The sequence below is a fragment of the Scleropages formosus genome, chromosome 22 (genome assembly GCF_900964775.1).
Source record: "Scleropages formosus chromosome 22, fSclFor1.1, whole genome shotgun sequence".
NCBI lineage: Eukaryota > Metazoa > Chordata > Actinopteri > Osteoglossiformes > Osteoglossidae > Scleropages > Scleropages formosus.
The window spans coordinates 20,801,565-20,821,719 of NC_041827.1; the positions used below are offsets into that span (position 1 = coordinate 20,801,565).

At 44.5% G+C, this 20,155-nt stretch overlaps 1 protein-coding gene across 3 annotated transcripts in view; it reads right to left on the reverse strand.

The window, feature by feature from the left end:
- Positions 1 to 1,756: 1,756 nt before the first annotated feature.
- tafa1b (TAFA chemokine like family member 1b) overlaps positions 1,757 to 20,155 on the reverse strand; it is a 153,901-nt gene continuing 135,502 nt past the window's right edge. Inside the window, exons 4-6 of one of the 3 annotated variants that reach the window (XR_001965225.2) lie at positions 13,323 to 13,447; positions 10,316 to 10,409; positions 1,757 to 3,091 (exon numbers count right to left, since the gene is read on the reverse strand). Coding sequence is in view for 1 of the 3 variants with exons in the window: in XM_018734061.2 (XP_018589577.1) it covers positions 3,074 to 3,091; positions 13,323 to 13,447 (143 nt within the window). In the remaining 2 variants the exon portion in view is untranslated. Of the gene's footprint in view, positions 3,092 to 6,615; positions 6,743 to 10,315; positions 10,410 to 13,322; positions 13,448 to 20,155 lie in introns of those variants that run through there. The other 2 variants (XR_001965226.2, XM_018734061.2) reach the window with 2 other exon arrangements.

Here is a 20,155-nt window from a genome sequence, read left to right on the forward strand (position 1 = left end):
TCGTTCCTAATACGGGGACTGCCTGTATGTCACATGATGCAAAAAGGGGTGTTTAACTGGAAATGAAGAGCAGTACATATTAGTAGCATTGTGTCATTTGAAGGCGAGAATTAGGCTTTGGGTTTCCCCGACAGGCCCCCCCTCGGAACGCTTTTCGGCTAATTGCTCACGATTATGGTCTCTGCAGTCGTGTTCGAAGCACCATCAAAGACCGTGCCTGCATTATTATGTTCTACAGTAGTTTTCTGCAGCTGGAAAGCCAGCCAGAAAAGGGCTTTACTGTTGACATTTTGAAATAAAAGCAGCCCCTGGTATGAAATGCGGCATTGAGAATTTCATCATTTCAGACTTTCGTCCCCCCCCCCAGCGAAGAGAGGAGGGGCTCATTCTGAGCACCGGTGACCGATGAGGTGGACGGACACTTACTCAAAGACTGTGAGGCAAGAACCATAATCCTTGATGGAAAAATGCACGTTTCCTCTTCGTGAGGTCGGTACGACAAGTACTCCTGGTCTGTAGATGCCGGTTACCCCGTCTTTACAGGATATGGGGCATCATGAGGATACAAGTGCAGCATCGCTGAAAGCGGACAAATACCTTTTTTTGTTTAACCCCTTCCCTGAAGAATCGCAGTAAAAAAAAAAGCCTGTCAATGGATCTGGGGTTCGAGTCCTGCTTGGGGTGCCTTGCGGTGGACTGGCATCCCGTCCTGAGTGCGTCCCCTCCCCCTTTGACTTTGTGCCCTGTGTTGCTGGACAGGCTCTGGCTCACCGCGACTTCACTTGGAACAAGCGGTTGTAGACATTGGTTGGTTGGTTGGATGGTTGGTTGGCAATGCCCGTCAAAGAACACCGTAAAGACAGTTCCCAGCCAAAGCTCAAGGAAGTGTATCTAGCAGTGTAAGTCACCACGGTGAATAAGGTGTGTGGGCTGATAACAATACATAGAGTTCATTGGAAGTCGCTTTGGAGAAAAGCCTCTGCTAAATAAATACATGTAATGCACATAGCGTTTCTATGGTACTTTCTGTCAACATCTCCCCGTATCAAGTACGACATGTCTTTCCGCATGCGTCTCATCGGAGTCACGCGGAGGGTCAAGAGAAACCTTGCTTGATCGATAACGGGCCAAAGAAGGGCCTTATTTCAGGATTAGTTCACGTTGGAAAAATCGACGACTAACCAACCGGCTCTTCCATTACTGTAAACAAAGGAACACTGGTCACAGACCCAATAATTTATTTGTATACATAATGAAGTGTCCCAGAACCGTTTTGTCTCCGCGTCGCAGTTTTCCAGCGCACCACGAAAAGAAGGATTCAGAGGACTTTCACACGACGAGCTCTAAGCCCCAGGGTGCTGGTGTTTTATTGTCGAGAATGTGGCCTGCTTTTGATATATCAAGGCTGGAGGATTTTTGCAGGGTGAATTATAATTTTCCTTTTGACATTCAGATTTTAATTAACGGGACACTATCTGAGTAAACAACAAACGCGCGGCAGCGGTGAGATGAATGGAAACTTGCTGTTCTGCGCTTGAAAATTCTATCAGCGTCCAGGGCTTAGCATGAACAGGCAAACACAAAGATCAATTCCAATCACTTTAAAAAGCATAAACAGATGAAAAAAATAAATAAACACTCAGATAAAGAAATAAAAATACATACTTGCTGTAACATGTACAACACCGTTGCTCTATTGAATAAACAAAGGGAGACACGTTTGTATACAAATCCCTTTTAATTCTGATAAGGCGTTAGTTATATCTACTGGGGGTTTACTCTGATTTACTCTGATGCCAGCTATGGTTTTCTTGACACTTTTTTTCTTCTATGTCAGTTTTTCTTCCCAAAAATTCAGTACAAACTACAAACGAACAAGCATGGCTGAGTCAACAAATGTCGTCAATGTCATACGTTAAAAAAAAAAGAACAGGGTGGAAACAGAAGTGCATTTTAATCACTAAGGTGGGGCCGAGTTGCTATAGGGTCTTGTTCACAAGGATGGGAAGACTAACCATAGTCACGATAGTATTCGTTGCTTTGTGAGACTGATCTGTACAGTGTTGGCTTTGTTTTTCTCACCATATATACTACGGGGCCCCGATCTCCAAACACAGCATTCGACTGAAACCCAAGCAACATGTACCCGCAGGCCGCTGGCCGCTTCATAGTCTCCCGGACGCAAGCGATCGGATCCTGCGCAAATGAAAAGGTGCTCCACCCAAACTTTAAGTGGGGTCCACACACGTTGGAGTCGGGAACGAGCGAAAAATTCAGGTTACAGTGTTGCCGAGAGACCCCGCTGGATCCCTCCTTCTTGTCGATATTTTACCATATGAGCATGTGAAACATTTATATACATTTTTAATACAAAGAGAGCTCAGGTAAAACAGGTTGAGCATGCCAACAAATAATGGTAAATTTACAGATGCCTCCACGGTGGATGCTGAGGGACTTTGTGACGCCTCCGCCTTTCCGAGGGTCTGATTTCGGTTTGATCGCGCTCCTGCTGTCAGGTCACGTGGTCAGAGAGGTGACGGCACGTCACGGCTCTCGGAGTTCAAGGAAGGCCAGCATGCTGATGTTGGAGGGTTAGGCAATGGAATGGTGGAGGACCAGAAACACTGTATGTTCGCGATGGCCTTTCACTTTCTCCCAGTGTCCCACCGGTCCTTTGGGGCTCCCCGCCGGGGGCCGAGCAACGCAGTCCCAATCGTGTCCTTTACATGCGCGATGCTGTCCTTTCTGTACTTTTCTACATCCTCTGTTAGTTCTGGTAAGCCGCGTTTTGGTTTTTAAATATTCTTAAAGGAAGAAAAGCACATGTAAGGATTTGCAATACAACACCTGTGGAATAAAGTCACCTTTTTTTGACTTGTCTGTCGGAAAAAGGATTAGTCTGGTTTTCACATCCCGAGCACCACAACCAGTGCCGCGCTTCCATCACTAGCGATATCCTTTTCGGTAAAGCCTACGCAGCTCGAAGTAATCCAGTCAGCCGTTCCTCCTCGGAATGGTTTTGCCCATTTTTTTTCTGGATGAATCCATTTCTTGCCTATCGGGGTGCCCTTTGTTAGGTCCTTGGATGAATCTGAAACACAATACAAAAAACAAAATTGGATACTTAGATGGCGTGAGGGCACGCGAGCAGGTTGGGATCGAACCTTCAGCAATCCCACAATGTAAAATGGAAAATTTTTGGAACGGAAAATCCTTGTATTCCTCACCCTGCCGCTCCCACTTTCAACAGCGTCGTGGGATGGCATATATACAGCACAGCATTATGGTATAGTCACGGCACTGTGGGCGTGGGTTTGAATCCGGCTCAGGGTGTGCAGAGTTTCCGTGTTTTTCCTGTCTTTGCCGCTGACCGACACGCAAGGAAGAATCAACGAGCCACTTCTGTTCCCACCCTTCCCCAGAAAACCACGTGAGTTGTTTCTGTGAGTTGGGTTTGACTCAACGGCACTTCCTCCATCCAGCTTCCCTACGAGCGATTATCCCCGAGATCCGGTGTTCTCTCATCGCGACGCGTCCGCATTGAGGTTGAGGTCCGGGGGGGCGGTTTCCTGTTGATCACGAGCCGCTGGCGAAAGCAGGGTTTTTCGTAAGCGCTCAATGAGGTCCTTGCTCCCCCATCGCCCACCTCTCCTCAGGTCTGATTCAGGCCGAGTTGTAGAGCGTGCTGCGTTTTTTAAGCTTTACGCTCCTCCGTAAAACAGGAAGGTTCCCAGTCAATAAACCCTCTTTTGAAAAACTGAACCGTCTATCCACAGGAGATCTCTCAGAGTAAATCAGATTTAATCAGGCATCGATATTCCGAACAACGGAACGGAGCCGAACGTCCGCAAACACCTCTTTCCATAAGATTCTGTGCGAGCGGCCGACTATCGGAGGCACCTGCGTGAAACAAAGGGACAGCGTTCTTTGCGCAGGGAGCCGAGGGGATGCCGAGCGCAGTGGGGCTAATTAAAAACAACCCCGCGGCTTCCCGGAGCACCTGCGGCGGGCGCTGACAGGCCCACGCGTCGCCGGTGACGGCAGCCAGGTGCACGACGGGTGCGGCGCGAGAGCTCGTGTCGGGACCCCGCCGGGTTGGGGGTGGTGGTGACTGGGGGGGACAAGGGCTGTCGTACCACGCTGAGCGGCTGGCGATGCAGGGCCAGAGAGCCCTGTCACGACCGTCTTCTGCTCATCCACCCCCCCGAAGCAGGAAGCCATTTAGGTGTCTAAATAAGTGCATGTTTGTGAAAGATAACTGTCAGCACTGCTCCTGGGGGGGGGGGCTTTTTCTGTTCCTTTAGGCTCTTTGGCATGGCATAGCTTGTGGGAACAAAAAACCAACGATGCTTTTGTATTGGTTTTGTGATTTATTTTCACACACGTATAGTAAAGGATATCGGAGACAGACAGGCAGGCAGGCAGGCAGGTAGGCAGAGTCACATTTTTTCGCTTTTTTTGAATATTCTAAGACATTCAATGGACATGGAACGAAATTCTCTACAACCCTCAGCTCTGGGTTTCCTTTCAAGAAAAATGGACTTCTGTTCAACAGCGCAGTTGTCAGATGGCTATGAAACGAATGATGCTCGCAGGTGGACTATCGGTCAATATGGACGGCTGCTCATTCTCTGCTTTCTAAGACCGATCACATTGTTTGCCCTCCTGTCGCCGTCTGCTTCCCTTCATGTTTATATTTCTGGGCCTTTTATTGTGTCTCATGTGTAGCCACAAGGTCTCGCTGACATACATCAAGTTGTTGCGGGTTTTTTTCTTTTGTGATGTCACACTTGTTCTTGTCATACGATGAAAAGTGGACCCCAGCTATGAGGGGGTCCATCAGCGAACCATCCCTACGAGTCTCATGAGTCTCACACAGCTTTGGACAGATGATCTCAGACTCCTGGAGACAGTTTAGCTCAAAGCAATAATTCAGATATTCTTTTTTCAACGCAGCTCCGGTCGCTACTATAAGGCGAATAAAATGATTTAATCGAGTAGCTGTGACCCATAATGCGGAAATATACATTTTAATTTCCTCACCATATTAAAATGCTATTTTTTATATGTTTATCAGAAAGAGAGCTGCTGTTCTGTTGTTGCAAATGGCGAAGCTCCGCGGCGTTTTCGGCATATATAATTTCCGCTCGATGTGCTTTTTCACCGATTCCCATCGCCCTGGATTTCAGTGGCTGCAAAAATGCAAAGAAAACTCCACACAGTGAAAAAAAGTGCCAAAATCTATTTAATTTGACATGAACAATTGAGAATCGCGAGCACAGGAACCCGTAGTGCCGCTCAGTGGGAATTCTCAGCTTTAATGTGGATCAGGCTGTCATTCGTTTGATCGATTCCCCCCCACCCCACCGTCGTTTTTCCAATTCCTGATTGAATTGTGAGCACTTGGACTCGGTCAACGTGCGGGTATGAATCAGAGCTGCTTTTGTTAGAGAAGAGCAGATGGGCTGTTTGTTGCCGTTGGTTACAGCCTGCTTGGGCCTCCACGACGTGCCTTCTGCTCTCTAATAAAAAACATGTGGCGATGAAACATTAATGGACTGCTCTGAAGACCACACTCATCTTAGAAAGCCTCTTCACGTCTGCGGCTTCAGAAAGCATTAAATAACCCTCATGTATCCTCCTGGAAAGTAGCCCGCCCGAAACACCGCTTTTCTATTCAAAGGTTAAGCAAGTCGGGCTTCCAAAAATAGTACTTGCTCGCAGATGTCCTCCACGAAGTGAGATCTCCCATGAGGGCCTTGTCATTTTTGAACATTTCTGTTTATGTTCGGTGTCTTCAAGTAGCTAATGTCATCTTAATCGATACATCTCATTTAAATTCATTTAAATTCATCTTGGCATTTACCCAAATGACTAACATAGCACAAAAATGGTGTTCAGATAGATGTTAACCGAGGCAAGTTGGCTAATGACTTGAAGGACCTGCTGAAGGACACAACAGCAGGAGCAATTGCGGGACTTACACCTACAACCTATGTGTGATGTGTATATAAAAAAGAAAGAAAAACAAATATATGTATGTAATATTTATATTTAAGCATACATTCAAAAGTTTGAGCACACTTGGAGAAGCTGGCCAATACTTTTACGAGAAATCCAGACATGAGAATGAAATAAAACCAACCCATCTGTGCTCTGCATCCTGGTGCAGAAGAGATGGGAAGGCACGGCACGGCTTTTCCTCATCAAGCTTGTTCGTGCTATGGAAATTAAATATAACTACATAAGTTGCACATATGTACATAACAATGTGTACTCAAACTTTTGACTGGAACCAAAGGAGTGTGTTTGTGTGTATTTTGTTTTTTTTTTTTTTAAACTTTACTCCGCCTGCTGCGCTCACTTCATAATGTCTTCAATGTTTGCAGCTCAGCTGGTCTGATGAATCTAATCCAATGACCGTCTTGGTCAACACAATCCTGCAGCGAAACCCTCACCCTTTGACGGACTCGACCAGGACGTGGCGCACGCTAAAAGGGAGCAAAAAGCTTCCGTGGCAGTCACTTTTTCACGTGCGTGTCAGTATGCCGAGTGCGACACGTGCACCGGTTGGCCTATTTAAAGCCATGAAGCCAGCATGTGTTAGGTGTGTTTAGCCAGCGTAGCAGAGACAGAGCATCTAGGCTGGACTTGTGCAAAGGGACATCTCCAGCTCCCTCATTGAGACTCCCCAAACAAAATGCCTGCCTTGTCTGCTGAAACGGGCAAGGGAGGCGCCTCTCTGAAAGACATAAAGAGAGACAGAGAAAGACAAGGGGGTCAGCCACGCGCTACGCTGCCTTCTGGAACCACTACCTACTGCCATGGCTACATGTGTGTAGAAGCATGTGTTGGGTGAAGCTATGACTTGCTGCTCTCCTTTCAGAACTGGAGGACAGGTGGGGGACTGCAGATGACAAATGATTGAGTTGGATTGAATGACAGGTACCCCCCGCTTTTCGAAAGTTCGCTTTACGCCACTTCGCTTTTACGAAAGACCTGCAGCAGTACCTGTTTTCGCTACCCGAAAGAAATCCCAAGAGGATTTTTGCTTTTACGAAAAAGGCGAAGAGCGAAAATAGCGTTCGTTATTGTGCACCCCGAGCACCCAAGCAGCTTGGAGACCAAGCTCCTTCCCCGGGAACTAAACTCAGCATTAAGCGGCCATAGCTTTGAAATGTGTCTGTGAGCTTCTGTGTTTTATCTCCAGTTATTCGGAGCATCCGTTAGCTAGATGTGTCCTAATAAAAGCCTAAGAGAGCTCGTAAGGGTGTTACGTTTAACGTAAACCTGGACGTAATTAAGTGTTTTGATCACGGTGAACGAAATAAAGACATCGTGCCTGCACTGAACTTGCCTGCATCCACCAGTCGTACTACAAATGCTCCTCCACTAACAATAGGGTTACGTTCCGATAAACCCATCGTAAGTGGAAAAATCGTAAGTCGAAAAAGAATACGGTACCACACCTACCGAACATCATAGCCTCGCCTAGCCTACCTTAAACGTGCTCGGAACACTTACCATAGACTACGGCTGGGCAAATTTTAGCAGGAAACACACATGAGCGTTTAGTGGACATGATGGGATGTGAAAACACAAAATTAAAAAAAAAAAAAACGCTTTCAACACAGTATCGGTTGTTTAAACTCGTTGGTGCGATCGCTACGGAGACTACGAGCGCGGTTGAGCGGATGCCGTGGCTCGCTGCCACCGCCCAACATCGGGAAAGAGTATCGTACCGCACATCACAAGTGCAGGAACAGATGGAAAGTCAAAATTCGAAGTACGGATCCTACCGAATGCGTATCGCTATCGTAACTTTGAGAAATCGTAAGTCGAATCATCGTAAGTGGAGGAGCATCTGTATTTCCATCATTTCTACTTCATATAGGCTGTGAATTTATCATATAATTCCTGCTTTTACTATATGTTAGCGTTGTTTTAGGTTTTATGTGTTATTTCATATGATTTGGTAGGTTATTTTTTTTGGGTCTGGGAACGCTCAAAAATTTTTCCCATATAAATTGATGGCAATTGCTTTTTCGCTTCATGCCATTTCAGCTTACAAAAGGTTTCATAGGAACGATCTACTTTCGGATAGCGGGGGAAACCTGTATTACATTAAAATCGGACCGAGGATACGCGAATTTGCATCTCGGAAGCGTTGTCGGGGCAAGTGAGCGTTAAGGGAGGGAGACCACAGTTGAAGCTGCACTTAATTGTCTGTTGTGTAATTTGATCCGAGGAACCTCATGCCGGACGAGAAAGTACAAGGTGGTCTTGCGCACAGTAAAACTGGCAGTATTACATCTGCTCTGCAGGGAGTTCATTACGAACATGCTGGGATCATATGAACTTTATCAAAGTGAATTTTCCGCCATTGATTTTAGCGCGTGTGTAAAATGAAAAAAGCCGGAAAGGTGGAAGAAAGATTATTTTAAGGATAATGCTCAGAGGCCTCGCTTTCGGGCAATGTTTGTTACAGAAAAGCTGCTATAAGAAAAGGAGACGGACAAACACTTTTGGAAAGGCACACGCACTGTACTGCTCGCTTCATCTATCTATATTTTAACCCGCCGCCGCAATTTGGGATGTGAGAGTCGCACGTGCCCAGCTTTGGCAAGACTTTTTTGCTGGGTTTTTCATGCGGATCATGTTTTCAGCAGATAGCCGCCTGAGTGCACTCCCTGGAACTATCTGGAGACAGAGAGGCTCTTCTGGAAGCTTCCGGAACAGAGGCAGGGCGTGCGCTAGAATGGAGGAACTGCTGGGGCACGGGTGTCGGTGCACGAGCGTCCAGTGTTGGATTCTTACTCCTTTCCATATACCAGTGTGTTTCTATTACTTGTGTTGCATGTTTCAAACACAATATTTCTGTGCATCGTTGCACAGCAAAAATATGATAAAACTTTTTTTTTACTGCCTTTCTACATTTATCTGACACTTTTTCCAAAGTGACTGACAATGTTAAGCTTACAATTATTTACCCATTAATACAGTTGGGTAATTTCACTGGAGCGGTTTAGGGTAAGTACCTTGCTCAAGGGTACTACAGTCAGAGGTGGGCATCGAACCTGCAAGTTTCGGGTCAAAAGGCAGTAGGTCTACCCACCACACTACCAGCGGTCTCTGTTCTTTTTAAAAAAAATGCTCCAAGAGAGCAATCTTTAGGGTAGCCTTTGGCTCCAATGAGTCTGCTGTTACCACTGATGATTTAACACGTTTATGTCCATCATCAGTCTCTGACACGCCATGGATGCAGCAAATTTAAAGCTTTTTAAAACATATTTCCAGAAGCCCACATGCTTTATAGGTTTCTAATTTCTGGTTTTATGAAGTTTTTTTAAATGAATCGTGACAAATAAATATCCTTGTCTCGAGCTGATGACATTGTTCATATTTTTATTGCTCACTTTGAAGATTGTCTTCCTTGCGGTTCCCGCTTTTGAGATAAAACTTTTTCATAATTCAAGGTATGAAATAATATGCTGACTAGGATGTTTAGTAAACAGTTCAGTATGTTACCGAGATGAAATGTGCTGCACTGAGAAGCTGAACTTGTGCTACCGCTTTCCCTCATAGTTTCAAGGGTTAGAAACTATATAAGCATATTAAAAGGACCATGACTGTGAGTACGGAAGTATTTTTCTATTTAAATTGTGCATATATTAGATATTTAAATGAATGCATTACATGATGCATTACACATACTGTTCTCATGTGAGCTTGACCTACATTTATGGAGGGAAATATCAAGTTGGCATGAGTATGGAACACCTCATATGATATTTGTATAACAAAAATGTTGAACCATGCAGTTCCAAACCTGGGCTCTATGAACTTCTCCACATGGAACCAACAACTTTTTGCATCCCTAGTTTACACCTGCAGTTTAAACCCTATCCTTACTTCAACCTTTTCCATACAATCCACCCCGTAACCGCAATTTATTAATAGATGTGTCTTAAATCACAGAATCATCAGTAACGGTATAATGCGTGTGATGTTCTTCCTAGAGAGTCCATTACATGTTTGTGTCCAGACCCCAGTCTGAATAGCGATATGTAGCAGGGAACAAGCAATGTGATTGCAGCTGCACGCACGCACGCACACACGCACACACACACACACACACACACACACATATGCACACACACACCAGTGAGCATGGCAACACACATACATGGTAATTACTGTTTTGGCCCACCGCGGGTGTTGAGAAGCAGTCACTGGAAGCGTCTCTGAATGTGCCGTTTTCAAACAGAACGCACGTGCCACTGTGAAGCTACCGAGGGAGGGAGGGAAAACCAACCTTTTTTGGAAGCAGGAATGCTCCTCTGCCTCTATTTTGCAGCGTCTCCTGCATTCTGCTCCCAGAACTAAAAAGATGAGTATGGCTGGGTGTTCTGTAAAGACAAGGTCATGCAGGTTAAAGCCAGCGGTCACCTGAGTTTTTTATGCCCACGTTCAAATGTGAGCAATAACACGCCTTGCAAAAAATGTGTTGATCATTTCACTGAAGAATTATTTTAAAGGAAGACGAAAAGCAGAAAAATTTGTGGATACAGGCAGTCCCCGGGTTACGAACGTCCGACTTACATGCAAGCCTTAGTTACGGACCACTCCCTGTAAAGCCAATTATATTGAAAATTCGAGTTACATACAATGGTTCATAACAAACGGTGCTACTTTGCAACGCGCATCAAAACGTTGCAGGGCTACAGCGGTTCGTCGGCTCATGGGTGCTTGAGCCCGAGGTAGGACAAAGATGTCCTTCTTTTCAGTTGGATCACATTGCTGTTAACAGTTTCTCGTGTGTTACTGTATTTGGCTTTAATGTTTTTTGCTTTTACCCCCCGTAACCACGGCACCAAAGCGTACGTGTAATGCAAGTGATGGTGATGCATCGAAGAAAAGGAAAACGATTACGACTGAAAGTTAAGTGGAAATAATAAAGTGATCGGAAAAAGGTGAAGGTCCAACGAATACTGGAAAAGGGTGAGGCTGCAGTCGGTCAGCGATCGGGACAATTTTAAAGGACGGAGCAAAAATAATGGAGCACGTTAAAGGCTCCGCCCCGATGAAAGCTACAATGATCCGACTTACGTACAAATTCGACTTAAAGACAGACTTAGGAACGGAACTTGTTCATAATCTGGGGCCCGCCTGTATACTGAGGCAGTGTTACTATGGTAAAAAATGTAAAGCATTTAAACCACTTCTGAAGCTATGTAAGGGTTAGTGCTGCGGTTCTTACCTGGAGAAGCTGGAAAAGAGGAATCCAGGTAACTTCCGTTCTCTGGTATGTTGCTGTATGTTATGCCGGCTATTTGAGATTCACCACTCGCATTGGTATCACAGCTTCTGAGAACTGGCCCCGCCCACCGCTCATGATTTTGCTCCCAAAGGACAGGATGAAAAGGAGGAGGCAGGAACCAGTCCGGTCGCAGACAGGAGGCGCACCCCACATGCAGTACAATTACTGTAAATGTGTACTTATATATCACGGCCTCTCCTTCTTTCTTTTCTACTTTATACTCCACTGAACCAGTTGTTTCTGCTCCTTTTTTTCAGTTAATATGACATTACTGGAGTCACGCCACTATTTTATGGTGAAGTCCAACAAATTTTCCACTTAAACTTATCATTTGGGATGGGGACGTAATTACGAGGAGGAGGATTTAAATATTCTTAAATGGAGGGAATGACAGCCTGCTAAATGGCACATTTAAAACTTTAAAGGAACTGGGCTGGCTAAGTTTACTTTCCTTTCTTTTGCTCTAACAGCATAAGCATTGGCATTTTAATTAATGGGAAAATCCTCAGTACTCCAAGCTCATTCACACAATTCACATTATTCCAGTATATCTTTATAGAATATTTCCAGGGGCATCTTAGTTGCATTTTATGTGTGCGGCTGCTCCAGGCTCTCTGGTACACTTGTTATTGGAATAAATGAGGCTGAAAACCATAAATAAGTCTGAAAGTTGAGTTCTTGCACCAGTGTGGTGGAATGGGCCCCCTCTGTCCCTCAGAGCTGCTGAATCCCTTTCAGCATTCAAGACAGGTCTTAAACCCACCTCTTTCACACCCCTCTTCTTTTAGTCTTATAACAGCTCCATAAACTTTCACTACATTATGCACAAATTAAAAAAAGCTCCTATCAATTATATATGCAGCTACTCATATGATGTGCACTCGAAAAGATGGCAGCATTGGACTAATTGACTGTACTTCGAGAATAACTTGTCTGCATCTGCATCTCTCCGTCTGTTCGTGAAATGCACATTTCGTTCCTGTAATTGTAAATATGACAGGATAGAAGCTTATCACAGCGATGTTCTTTCCACTACTCAAAAGACGTAGAACGTATTTGACTCGAGAGTCAAAAGAAAAGTTCAATCTGTGAGATAACTTGAACGAAAAGATATGGGGATTGACGTCCATCTTAGACAGGGCCGTATGACCACACCTGCTCAACGCTGCAGCCCTTTGACCTTGAGATGTTTTGCATGTACTTTGCCTTTGCTCAGTTTATTGACTACGTCTGTTATCACTGCGACCCAGTCTTGTTCTGCTGCCAGCAAAAAAAAAAACTGAATTATCATAACCTCACTATTAAGTATGTATGGTACGTATTATATACTCATACAGTGTTTCTGAACCTTTCTGCTTTTGTAATGCGACAATTGAACAGCAGTAAAATATGTGCTCTTAAAAGACTCCTACCGGCAAGGGGATTCTCTGAAAATATATTTTTTCAGCCTGTGCAAATCGCAGTGTGAGAGCGGCTCGCTTGGCAGCTCGTTCGTAGCGTGCTGAGATATTTCCTCTGATGTGCAGGACCACAAAGACGTGAGCTTTTTTATCAGTCTCGTCGCTTCCGTTTCACGCCGAGCCTTCGAAATCCACGCTGGCCAGCCATGTAGGAGAGGCATCGCTTTGCGTGTCAGGCCCTGGTCAGGCATGACTCAGCCCCTGGCCACTTGGCTGGCTGCAGTCAGTCTGCACGCCTCACTGTGAGCTCTCAGTCTGGGAACAGCTCCAGTCGTGGTAATGTTGCTTTACCGTAGCGCAATCATGGAATCATATCATTTTCCTGCACACATGCCAGCGGACTTCTTTTGCATGGTGAGATACCGTCGCGTGTTTTAGAGCCTTGTCGACTTTTTTACTCATGAGCCTAACGAACACGTGGGATCGCCACGTAACACGGAGAAGATGAACTGCAGCGTGACACCCGGCATTCCCTCGGGGTGTTGGTTCAGGTGCTCCGTCAGAGTGGGGTGGAGGGGGCTGAGAGTGAGACAGAGCCTTACCCTCGTGGTCTTGATCTTGTTTCCGGAGGAGCACATCCAACCCGAGTTGTCCGGTAACGTCTTGCATTCTTCACCCTCCAGGCAGGGCTCCATCTCGCACCACCACTTCCCGACAACAATAGAGGCTGAAGGAAGTGAAAACAGCAGAGAAGAGGCCATAAGTCCACCTCACACACACTGTCAGTAAAGGCCTGCTCAAGGGCCAACCTCACAACGTCTACTGAAACCTAGTCGAGAGCCAACTTCACAACGTCTACTGAAACCTGGTCCAGGGTCAACCTCATAAGCTCTACTGAAATCTGATTCAGGGTCAACCTCACAACGTTTGCTGAAACCTGGTCAAGGGTCAACTTCACAAGCTCTACTGAAACCTGGTCCAGGGTCAACCTCACCGTATCTACCACATCCCGGTCCGATGTTAGCCTCAAAATATCCTTCGAAACGCGTTTCGGGGTCATCCTTACAACGTCTACTGTGACCTGGTCTAGGGTTAGCCTCATAATATCCTTCCATGGCTAGTTTAGGGTCAACCTCCAAATACCAGGTACAGTAAGGAACACGGATTTGTGAACAGAAGGGTGTTGTTTCAAGTCTCAGGAATAAGTCTGCTTTTAAAAATGGTACTTAATGTTTTTAGCGGCATCGAGTTGGTTAAAAAAGTACATTCCTGTGAGTATAAGCATCAGCTAAATCAACAAATTCATAAGAACAGTCTCCATGTCCTCTAAAGTACTCCAAAGCAACCCTTGGAGGAGGTTGTTTGACTAGTGATTAGTTGACAAGTTCAGTTTTCCTTCCAGCTTAACATCAGTGTGTTGACAGACTTTGCGAAAAATCCCTTTCAATGTCTGTTGTCTGGCACAATAAGGATCACGGGAAAACTGAGACGAGGGAATTAATTAGTCTGACATTGTGACAAAGCACTCGAATGACCCCGCTTCACGTTACACGTGACAGCCATTAGCACTTGGGTTCGGTGCTACCGCCACATTCCGCCCCAGGAGCTTTTAGTATTTTAATGAAATTTGCTCTCAGCAATAACATCTCACTGATCAATAATCATTTTGTTTTGATTTCGCCGCATGTCTCGAAGAGGCAGTAATCCCATCTCGATTAAAACTAACCGCCTGACCGAAACCCTCCCTCTGCTGTTAATGGAGCCGACTGTTCTGGAAGTTTCTTGCGCGAAAGTGCAGCTGAAGAGCTAGTGTGTGTGTGTGTGTGTGTGTGTGTGTGTATACGTCTACGTCTACGAAATTGATGTCGTCCACACCGTGTCCCGGCTCCTCGAAGGCTCCGATTACTGCCGCACTCGCGACACTAGATATCTATAAATAATAGTTAAACAGACAGCACATATCAGATGCTTGTCGGGGGAAAGGTGACCCCATCGCTGTAACGAAAAGATAGCGATTTTGCTCACATTACGGTTCCCTTCTAAATGGACGGGTTTTAACGAATGCGCCCGATCGGCGATGAAAGGTTTTTGACTCCTGAGCTGCTGGTGGCTTTTCTAATAAGCAACGCTGGAGTCAAACATAAAGAAAAATCGGAACCTTTCATGCTTTAAAAACGGACGGAGGCGAACTTGAATTCGGCGACCCCGACCCGATCCTTTGCTTTTTAAAAGCACGCTTTGCACGGTGGGCTACATTTTCCTACCGCACATTTGTACAGGTGCGCTATGAGCGGGACTGAATAGGAGGGTCAAAGGGTAACAACCTGCTATGTTCGCCGGCTGTTTCATCTTCGCTAAAGCGTCTGCTAATAATGGCAGAAGTGGCATAACGGTAGCGTGTGCCGAAAAATATGTTACCTCAAGCAGCATTTAATTGGCACCGTACCGAAATGGAAACATCTCCCTTAGACCATGGCATAACTTTTTCTGGTCCTCCACTCCTATATTCGTTTCCGCACGACGGCACAGCGAGTAGCGCTGCTGTCTCACAGCACCTGGATGGTGTGAGAGGATGTGGGTTTGAACCGCGCTCAGTTTGTGTGGAGTTTGCATGTTTTCCCTGCGTCTGCGTGGGTTTCCTGCAGGTGCTCTGGTTTCCTCCCACAGTCCAAAGACATGTTGTTCAGGTTCATCCACAGTGTGCGAGTGACAGAGAAAGTGTGTGTGTTCCACTGATGTATGGATGAGTGACCCAGTGTAAGCAGTGTATCTAGCAGTGTAAGTCACCATGGTGAATAAAGTGTGTGGGCTGATAACACTACATAGAGTTCATTGGAAGTCGCTTTGGAGAAAAGCGCCTGTTAAATAAATAAATGTAATTTCTCTGTTTCCTTGTATATGCAGTTGACAGAAGTACAGTTTTTATAGCAGATGATTTTTTTTATATCTTATAGGTGGTGGGGCAGCTGGTAGCGTAGTGGTTAGAGCTACTGCCTTTGGCTCCAAAGTTCAATCCCCACCTCTGGCTGTAATACCCTTGAGCAAGGTACTTACTCAGAACTGCTCCAGTAAAAATACCCAGCTCTATAAATGGGTAAAGAATTGTAAGTTTCTTGGGAGAAAAGCATCAGATAAATGAATAAATGTAAATGTGTAGTGGTTAGAGCCACTGCCCATGAACTTGAAGCGCCCACATTTGAATCCTACTTCCTGATGTAGTACCCTTGAGCAAGAAACTTACCCTGAATTTCTCCAGTAAAAAAAATCACCCACCTTTATAAACCAGTAAACCAAAATGTAGAGTTTTTTACTTTTAGTGCAGCTGCTACTAGACTTGGACTTACAGGATTCAAAGTCTAAAATAAAAAAAGGAACAGCAAATAATAATTAAAAATAATATAAAGTGATAAAATAATTCTGCACGTCTAAAACTTTATCCACGTACGTTTCTGCGCATAACTCAGTTTAATTAACTTTTTTGAGGGAACAGCAGTGTTTCCCAGTGGGGTGTGTGAACTGTTACTTGCCATCTGGGAAGTGCAACCCAATGATGGAGTTTGTTGGCTTCTTTCTTTTTCTTTAAAAAGAAAGTTCACGATGTGTTGGGTGAGTGAGCCGCTGCCCTTGACGCAGGAGCAGCAAACTCACCAAGGAGGTGGAGGACAAGGGGAAAGAGCATCATTAACAACTCAAAACAAACACATGTGAACCATCTGCTATAACAAGGTGTTACTTTTCCTCATGAGTCGACCTGTAAAATCTGTAAGTCTATGAAAGTTACTCTCCATTCTGGGAGCTGGAAAGAGAAACTGATGAGTGAATGGCAAGTCTGAATGTGTTTGTTACACTGCTGTATAGGTGTATATATGTATATATATGTGTGTGTGTGTGTGAGTTTACTGCAGTGCATCAAACACTGTAAGTCACTTTGGATAAAGATCTCTGATAAATATCAGCTAATAACCACTGTAAGTTGCTTTGGAGAAAAACACATCCTAAATGAATAAATTCATGTAAATATAAACCAAAAATGTTCGTAGTTCCAAGGCCCTGTAGGGTGTATTGTATCAGTGTCAGAAATTATATATATAAAAAAAAATTTACTTTTGTTCATTTAGCTGATGCTTTCTCCAAAGTGACTTACAATGTTAGGGTTACAGTTATTACAAGCTTACATTTACTTGCCCATTTATACAGCTTGGTAATTTTACTGTAGAAATTTAGGGTAAATACCTTACTCAAAGGTACTACAACCGGGAGTGGAGATCAAACTTGCAAACTTCAGACCCAAAGGCAGCATCTCTAACCACTACACTACCAACTGTCCCCTATGTAGAAATACTGTTATGCATTTTGGTGGATTGGCATCCCATCCAGGGTGTACCTGTCGATGCTAGTGCTCAGTGATTCTGGAATAGCCTCTGGACTATGGTGACCCTGACAAGAATAAGAGATTGTGAGCAACTCATATGGATTGTTTTATGATTTTTAAATAATTATGTTGCATGTAGTTGAAGCTTTTATGAGTAAGATATATAGAGTAATGCCACCCATTTTTACTGCTAGATATTTACTGCTTAGAACCTTAACTGAAGCGTGCTACAGCAGAGACTCTCCTGGGATTGGAGCCCAAAGCCTCAGTGGTGCAAGTCCGTGTCCTTAACCTTAACCTTGAACTTGACTTAATACCTGCAGCCTTGAAGAGGAAATCATGATTTAAGGCCACAAAGTTTGTAGGTGAGGCTCTACCACACACTGCATCCACGAGTGACCTCATTAAGCCCTTAACCACGTGTCATTAAGTATTTGCAAGTAATGCCGATAAGTCCATTTGCTCATCATTGCACCGGAGACCCTAATGGGTCCCATCCACGCAGCATCAGATCACTAAGTTATGATGGGAGGCTATTAGCTGTGTTTTTTAAAAACAACTTCTATTTATTCAAGAAAGATCTTGAGCAACATTGTGCCACTGCAAACACACAATATTTGATAATTACCCTTTTTAATTAAAACTGTTTGGTAATTAAGCTAGTAATTAAAATGGTTTGTTCTTAATAGAAAAAAAACAGCAATCAATTTATTCACTTGTCTGTAATTTCGCAGACACTCAGAAAACGTAACAGTAGCACAAAAGACGGTCATGCAGAGACATTTTAATCATAAAAAAAACAAGGGGCTAAAAATAAATAGCTAAAATTTAAGTGCAATTAACGATAAAAAATGTACAAATTAAAGTAGCCAAAATTATGGAAAAAACCCAAAGGTGCACAACTAGGTTAAAAAAAAAAAAAAAAAAAAACGAAAATCTCTGTGTTGCAGAAATGACATTTTATGAAGCCTTGTAGTAAGAGTTGTCATTTAGAATTAAGCTCGGTGAGATTTGAAGGTTATATGTCCAATACAAGTTGAATTTTCCACCACACATCTTTCTCGTCTTCTCCCCCGTGTCTGCGTAACCAAGGTTACAGGGCAACAATTAATCAATAACAGGTCTCGGCGGGCCTCCCTTCTCTCGCCTCGGTTAAATCGAGGATATTTGTTTTTAAATTCCACTCAGAAGCACGTGGCCTTCGGTGCACGTTTCGAGATCCGAGCGGCGCCCCGGGAACTTTTGTCTCCAAAACGATCTTCGGATTGCAATGGCATATTTACGCTGCCCTAATATGGCCGGCCCAGACCTCCATTACATTAGCTATCTCGCTTCTGCCCCGGTCCCTGAAGTCTCTGGAAGATTAGAACTGTGCACAGCTTATGCGGAGGAAAATAAATGGTGGTTTCTGTACTGGAGCGGAGCCATTAACCTGAGGCTCCCCAAGCAAATCTGGGCGATGAAGTAATTACAACGCACGCTTCGGTCGCTCGCTTTTGCCCATTTTACCCTGGCGAATCTGTATCCCGCAGACCACAGTTAATCCATGTGCATCAAACCATGTGGTCGTTTCATCTGTGCTTGATTACAGATCTTGTAAACATGCCTTTATCTTTATTTGAAGCGGGTCACGTTGAATGTGGGCGATCGTTTTCGACAGTTTCGGGACCCATGTCTCGTGAAAATACCACTCTCTTACGTACGATGAGTGACAGTCTATGTATACTTTTAACATGACTATTACTGTTATTTTGTATATTCTATGGAATTATGCATCCGTCCATCAATTACCAGTCACCATTTGTCCAAAGCAGGGTCAAGGTGGTCCAGAGCCTATCCTGGAAGCACAGGACAAAAAATACGGTTTATCCTGGAAGGGACACCGGTTTGTTGCAGGGAACCGGACATAGTACAGGCAATTTAGAGTCACCAGCTAACCTGAAGCATATGTGTTTGGATAGTGGGAGGAAACCAGAGCACCTGAACATGGGGAGAGCAGCAAACTATGGCAGATTCAAAAGCTGTGATGCAGCAGCATTACCTGTTACTCTGAGGCCTCCAGTGGGATTAGTTAAGGAATATTCTGCAGCTGTGGATTATTATAAACACTCATACTATAGGTACAATGATGACCAGTTACATAGATGTATTCATTTAGCTGACACTTTTTTCCCCAGATCAACTTACAATGTTCAGGTTACAAGGTTTCAATCAGCTGCTACCCATTTATACAGCTGGGTGATTTTACGGGAGCAATTTAGGGTAAGTACCTTGCTCAATGGTACTACAGCTGGAGGTGGTGAGCAAACCTACAACCCTTGCATTCAAAGACAGTAGTTCTAACCACTACAGTACCACTCTGTCCCAGCTGAGCATTCATCTACACAGTGCCTAAACCATGGGATGCACCACCTGATTCTGTGAAAGATGCTACCTCTATCGCTGCTTTCAAATTTAGGTCAAAAACCCATTTGTTGCTCCAGCTTTCTATTAGCTGACCATCGGTACTGTGCTCAACAGTTATTTTCTCCCAAAGCATCACTGCACCCTTGGAAAAGCCCGAGCCACTTAGAAAGCTGGCAGTCGAACCAACGTACCGGGACATCTGGATGGTACTTGAACCTCGGAAAAGACGACCACTCGCTACCTTCATTGAATCAGGCACCCTTGGACTGGAGCACGGACTCCAGCTCTGTGATACATATTGTACTGCTACTTTTTCTATAATAGACACAGAGGTCCACTGTAAGAACAGTAAAATGCCCAGGAGAGGTGGGCTGCTAGGTTTATTTTACTCCGCTTTACTGTGGATGGGACTTTTTTGTCTTCCTTTCCTCAAGTGCCGCCTGGTTTACTTGACCAACTCATCATCATTGTCCCATAACTGTCCTGCCTCATCTATTTATCTTTATCTGTATCGATACCTATATGTGTGTTTTGTCTACCGTTCAGCGCCCTGCATCATTCTGCTGAGAAGAGCTCTCTATAAAAACGAACTCAACTGATTGAAACTTACCAAAGAGCAGAAAAAAGTTATTCCACACTCAGCACTTCATTTTTTAC